At 38.0% G+C, this 6,098-nt stretch overlaps 1 protein-coding gene across 3 annotated transcripts in view; it reads left to right on the forward strand.

Moving 5' to 3' along the window:
- Window positions 1-232: 232 nt before the first annotated feature.
- The window catches only part of LOC106875749 (mediator of DNA damage checkpoint protein 1), a 49,682-nt gene continuing 43,816 nt past the window's right edge, over window positions 233-6,098 (forward strand). For 2 of the 3 annotated variants that reach the window (XM_014923999.2, XM_014924002.2), the window contains exons 1-2: window positions 233-1,260; window positions 3,966-4,051. In XM_014923999.2, coding sequence (XP_014779485.1) covers window positions 3,980-4,051 — 72 coding nt within the window. In that variant the 5' untranslated portion in view covers window positions 233-1,260; window positions 3,966-3,979. Of the gene's footprint in view, window positions 1,261-1,814; window positions 2,049-3,965; window positions 4,052-6,098 lie in introns of those variants that run through there. The other variant, XM_014924000.2, reaches the window with a different exon arrangement.

Here is a 6,098-nt window from a genome sequence, read left to right on the forward strand (position 1 = left end):
AAGGAGTAAGTATAAACAGCTGAATACTTGTCAGTGATTGGTTGAAATTATCGAAATAAGACAATTTTTTTACATGAAATAAATTTGAATACAAAAATTTTTTTCTGTTCTATAACACAAAATAGATAAGTATACGAAGTTTGAAAGTCTTTCGGTACCAAAAACACTACATAAAACATAAATGAAAACTGGCGCCCCCGTTTTGAACAAGATCCGCATGCGTAAGATTTACATTTGGAGAATGTGACTGCGTATGACTTTATACTGCATCCGGTCAAGCGACTCTGGTTTGGGAGTTTTAGGGTTTTGAGGAGTGTGGAACCATCTATTAGCCATTATTGTTCCCAGGTCTTCTCTGAGCCGGAATAGTAGCACCTGTCAAGGTCCCAGTTACAAGTTAAATAACATATAACTACCTGAGCCAGGGTACGTTGAAATCACAGGATGCAGTATGGTGGATGTGAACTATTTTGGCAAATGAACTTATTGAAACAATGGCGAATATCACTGTTCTGGGAAAGTCGTCCGACCTAGATGATAGATGATGGATGAGAGAATATATAACCGAAAGATCAGTTAGTTAACATCTTCAAGAGATCACTCAAAAGCTTAATCTATCTTAAGATGCAACACAAATGCTTACTGACTGGCGTTTTGGTACCCACTAGTAGGTGATCAGTTTCCATCAGAAAACGCAGTACCCATTCACGTCTATTTTGTAAACTGAGACAGGTAGAATCGAATTTCCAGTTACGTGCTGTATTTATTTTACAGCGAATTAGAACCAAAGTGTCATGACTTTGTGACAGATTATTGTATTTTCTGTATCATACAATTATATACTCTGGTCCAGAAATGCATAACACTAGCCACAAATTTTAATTGATGAACCGTAATTTAATAGTTCAATACCTTATTCGCCACATTATACGACATACAAAATCATTATCCATAATTCCTAGTTGCAGATGCTGTCGTAATACATTAATTTCTCAACAAACTTAATCAAAGACCCGGTTTCCATTCCCATGAGGAACCAATACTAGAAATGCTTGTAAAAAAAAATCCTTATAATAAAATCGAAGTCAACATATCAATATCCACAATCATTGTTAATCACATTTTCGAAAACAACTAAATTTATTGCAGCTACCCGGAATAAAGTTCCACGTTTGACTTTTATTCTAACACCGTTTGAAATGCGCGGGACTCGAGAAAGTAAATGACGTAGTTTACAAGTTTATAGGAATTAGTACAGTGGTAAGTTTATTACCTGATCCTTCTTAAAAACTGTCTATTTAGAATATATATATGTATATACTCACACACACAAATATATATCTGTATGTGTGTACGTATATATATATATCTGTGTACAGACAAACTTTCGTATATGATCTTCATTTATTTTTAAAATTAGCCTAAAACTAAGATTCCTCTCATGTTTTATCAGATTGACAATAAATATTGATTCCTAACGTGAGCATGAAGCCTAACAGTGTGAGTGATGGATGAGTATAATCGATTTAAATTGCCCCCAGTCTCTTAATAAATATCGATAATTGATCCATGTACAAATCCAATATATATAATTTTCTTATTTAAAATGATAGAAAGTGTTATAAAAACAATATATATGCGTGTATGAATATACGTATATGTGTATGTTTGTAAGATAGACATTATGTAGTGTTTTACTCTTACATTCTTAACGATTTGTTGTTACATTGTAGTGATTGTAAATCTAACGTGTAAAGTTAAGTAATAGCTCTATACAAATATATAAATGACGCAATTTCATGTTACATGAATACAGTGTTCGTTATTTTCATAAATAGTTGTTGCGTAGGCCTCGATCTGTTCTGATCGATGAAAGTGGTTGGTACATATACCAAAAGCGAAAGAAATTCTCGGAAAAATAATCCAAATTATCATCTCTACTAAATGAGTTGCCAATCAAAAGAGGTAGGAGAGAAGCCATAAGCCTCATTTGTTTATTTTCCTGAATCAACAAGACAAAATCCATCCATATAATTAGTACTATTCCTGTAAGTAACGATTATTTGTTAAAGAGTTTGGGTATAGAATGTAAGGCTGTCGAGCTGGCAAAATCGTTAAGCACGCCGGACACAATGCTTAGCGGCATTTCTTCTGTTTTTATGCTCTGAGTTCGAATTCCGCCGAGGTTGATTTTATTTCCTTTCGTCCTTTCGAGGTCGGTAAAATAATAACCAGTTGAGCGTTGGGATCGATGTAATCGACTTACCCAATTCCCCATAATTTCAGGCCTTGTGCCTATTGCAGAAAGGATTATGATAGTAAAATGTACTGGATCATAGTGCATCATTTTAAGTTCTGTAGCGATTATCCTGTTATCATTTGGCATGTCATTCTACAAACAAGGGACCTCTATTTGGTCGCCTGGTCTGCTAGAAACAGCAGCCAAATTTCATCACCCTCTACCTTGCATGCCTGCAAACAGTATCTGAGCCTGAATGTGCTAGGTTTCTGTAAGAAGCCTGCGAAACTTTAAGCCACATTGAGCCGAATCAAACTATCTTAAATTGTAATAATGTATGCATATATATCGTCAAATGCTACATTACTGGTGATGGCATATAACTGGTCTGAATGTTACCCACTAGACAGTATTGATGACTCTTCAGATGTGCTGGTCAGAAGTTCATAGTCTCTTTAATACTGGAGACACAAACTCAAGTTTGGTTTTGTGATAGCAAATGAGTGTAACGAAATTGAGAAAAAAATATTTGCAGGGTTAAAAGGAAGATGAAAGACAGAATTATTCCCCTATGGGTGAAGTCTAGGCTATGTGAGTTTTGTTCTCTTATTCAAAAAGGAACATGACTAGTGTAGGGTTAGTGACAGGAAGGGTGTCCAGCCTTGAAAATCTGCCTTATTGAAATGCATCTAATCCATACAAGCATGGGAAAATGGTCTTTAAAATCAGAATGATGATGATGATACAGTCTGAGCAAGGAGGTGAAACACTTGCATGAAATATCATGCAATATTTCACTTTATCAACCCTGAAAGGATAAGAGCAAAGTTGACCTGAATTCAAATGCCATTGAGGTTGACTTTGCCTTTCATCTTTTTGGGGTTCAGAAAATAAGTACCAGTTAAGTATTGGGGTCAATGTAATCGACTTACCCTCTCCTCCCAAATTGCCAGCCTTATGCCAAAATTTAAAACCAGTATTTCATTAGAATTAGTTACCTTCCTTCCTTCTTGAATCATACTGATTTATAAAGGCTGGTTTCCCAATTTCATGGCATATATATTCCCCACTTGGATGGGATGCCTGTCCATTGTAGGATTACTCATTTTTGCCAACTGAGTGAACTGGAGCAACATGAAATGAAGTGTTTTGCTCAAGGTCACAACGCATCGCCTGGTTCAAGAATTGAAACCACAATCTTACAATCATGAGCCCTTGAACTCATGAGAACAGACTTTCACCTAGTTTCTGTGGTGTATAAGCGTCTAAGATTACAACACTCCCTGTTGAATGGGATGCTGGTCCTTCATGGAGTTAACTTACCATCTTTTGCTGGAAATCATTTATGGCTAAGTGGACTGGAGCAACATGAAATGAAATGTTTTGTTTGAGAACACAACACACCACCTGTTCCAGGAATTGAAAGTGTGACCTTACAATTGTGAGTGTAATGCTCTAACCACCAGACCACATGCTTTCACATCTCCTTGAAATACTGATTCTATTCTTTAATATACTATGGCTAAACCTTTGCAAATTGATGGGAAGTATTGAGGCTCATTTTGGTATTTCTTACAGCCTTGGTTTCTCTTTCTGATTTTTCAGAAGACTTCAATATAGTTTTGTATTTCGGAATGTACTTTTGGGGCAAGAATTTTGCTTTCTTTTTAGTTATTCATTTAAGTGATTTGATATCTTTGTGTATTAATTGTTTTTATTTTTCCAGAAAATCGCTTCAAAATGGACCTGGACGTGACACAAGCTATCACTTTCAGTGATGTAGAAGATGATGCTGAGAAAAGTAAACTTCCGGTTAGTAATTTTACAGTTTTCTCAAGAGACCTTTAGAATATTATCAAGAGTTAAATAAACTGAGTACTTACAATACATCATCATCATCATCATTGTTTAACGTCCGCTTTCCTTGCTAGCATGGGTTGGACAATTTGACTGAGGACTGGTGAAACCAGATGACTACACCAGGCTCCAATCTGATTTGGCAGAGTTTCTACAGCTGGATGCCCTTCCTAACGCCAACCACTCCGAGAGTGTAGTGGGTGCTTTTACGTGCCACCGGCACGAGGGCCAGTCCAACGGCACTGGCAACGATCACAGTATTTGGCAAATATTTATAATTGATAAGAGACACATGTTTATAGTTTGGTTGATATTTATAGTTTTGTTGGGGATGTATATGGAGAAAAGTAGTCTTTACTTGATGGGTTAGGAGTAAGAGAAGCATCTTGATGGGTTAAGAGTAAGAGAAGCAATTTATATTTCTGGTTTGTTAGTTTGGAAGATATGCATCAAATCTGGAGCAACATATGTTCTGACTCATCACACAAACAAGCTGGTATTCTTAATTAAGTAATCTGTTATAAGTAGTTCTAAAATTGATGATCCCTAAAGTTGAATACCTTCTATTTGTGTTGGGACTGTGTACATCTGAGTTTGGGTTGTTTTTAAATGATCTTTCAGTTTATTCATCAATTCTCTTGGTGAGTAATTTCTTTTCTTTTTTTGTTTTGTGCCATGTGAAGTAGTCATATGGCACTTCTACAGCTAGAAACTTGTTCTGCTCTGACCCTTTTCTCTCATACTTTATCCCATTTTACTTCTCATCTCCAAGCATAAAGTTAAACCCTTGGGATTTATAAATTGCAAGTTTCATTGTGATCTCACCAGTGCTGGTGACATAAAAAAAAAACCACTCAGTACACCCTGTAAAGTGATTGGCACTAGGAAGGGCATCCAGCCATAGAAACAATGCCAAAGCAGGCACTGGAGCACGATGCATTCCTTGAGATCATTGGATCTTATCAAACTGTCCAGACCATGCCAGCATGGAGCATGGATGTTAACTGCTGATGATGATGATGATAATGACTGTTTCTAAATGCCTCAAGAGTCTTCATAAACAACTTGAGACTTTATCTCTGTCTCCTGAGTCATCATCAACATTGTTTGACGTCCATCTTCTATGCATGCATGAGTAGGATGGTCAACAGGAGCCAGCCAGGTAGAAAATCTACCCAAATCTACTGTCTCTGATTTAGCAGGGATTTTACTGCTGGATGTCCTTCCTAACATCAACCACTCCGCAGGGTGGACTCAGTGCTTTTTATGTGGCACTAGCACAGGCATTTTTGAGAAGGACCGAGAGAGCAATGTGAGGTGTAAAACTATTGGATAAAAGGAGGGCTGAAGACTTGATGGGGATGCTGTGGTTGGAGGAATCGGTGGAACAGCTGGCAAGGGCAAATGGAGTGCAGTGGATATGGACTTGTGTTGAGGAGTGATGAGGATCATGTTCTGAGGAAAGTGCATGAGTTTAGAGTGAATGAACATTGAAAGCGAGGTTGGCCAAAGAAGACATGCAGGGGACAGGTGGAGGAGGAGATTGGAAGGGTTGGCTTGAGGAGGGAGGACGCTCAAAACTGGGCGAGATGGTGTGAGAGCAGTTGCTGTAGGAGTGAGGTAGATCCAGCCACCCCAGTTAACGGGGACACACCCGGATTCAAAATATTGGACAAGAGATAGAAAGGTCATTTTGTAACCACATGTTTCAAAGTTCAATCCTACAATGTTATGCTTTGGATATCCTCTGTCATAACCTCAGACTAACTAATGCCATCATCATCATCATCGTTTAACGTCCGCTTTCCATGCTAGCATGGGTTGGACGATTTGACTGAGGACTGGTGAAACCGGATGGCAACACCAGGCTCCAGTCTGATTTGGCAGAGTTTCTACAGCTGGATGCCCTTCCTAACGCCAACCACTCAGAGAGTGTAGTGGGTGCTTTTACGTGTCACCCGCACGAAAACGGCCACGCTCGAAATGGTGTCTTTTATGTGCC

This window comes from Octopus bimaculoides, chromosome 8 (genome assembly GCF_001194135.2).
Source record: "Octopus bimaculoides isolate UCB-OBI-ISO-001 chromosome 8, ASM119413v2, whole genome shotgun sequence".
Taxonomy (NCBI): Eukaryota; Metazoa; Mollusca; class Cephalopoda; order Octopoda; family Octopodidae; genus Octopus; species Octopus bimaculoides.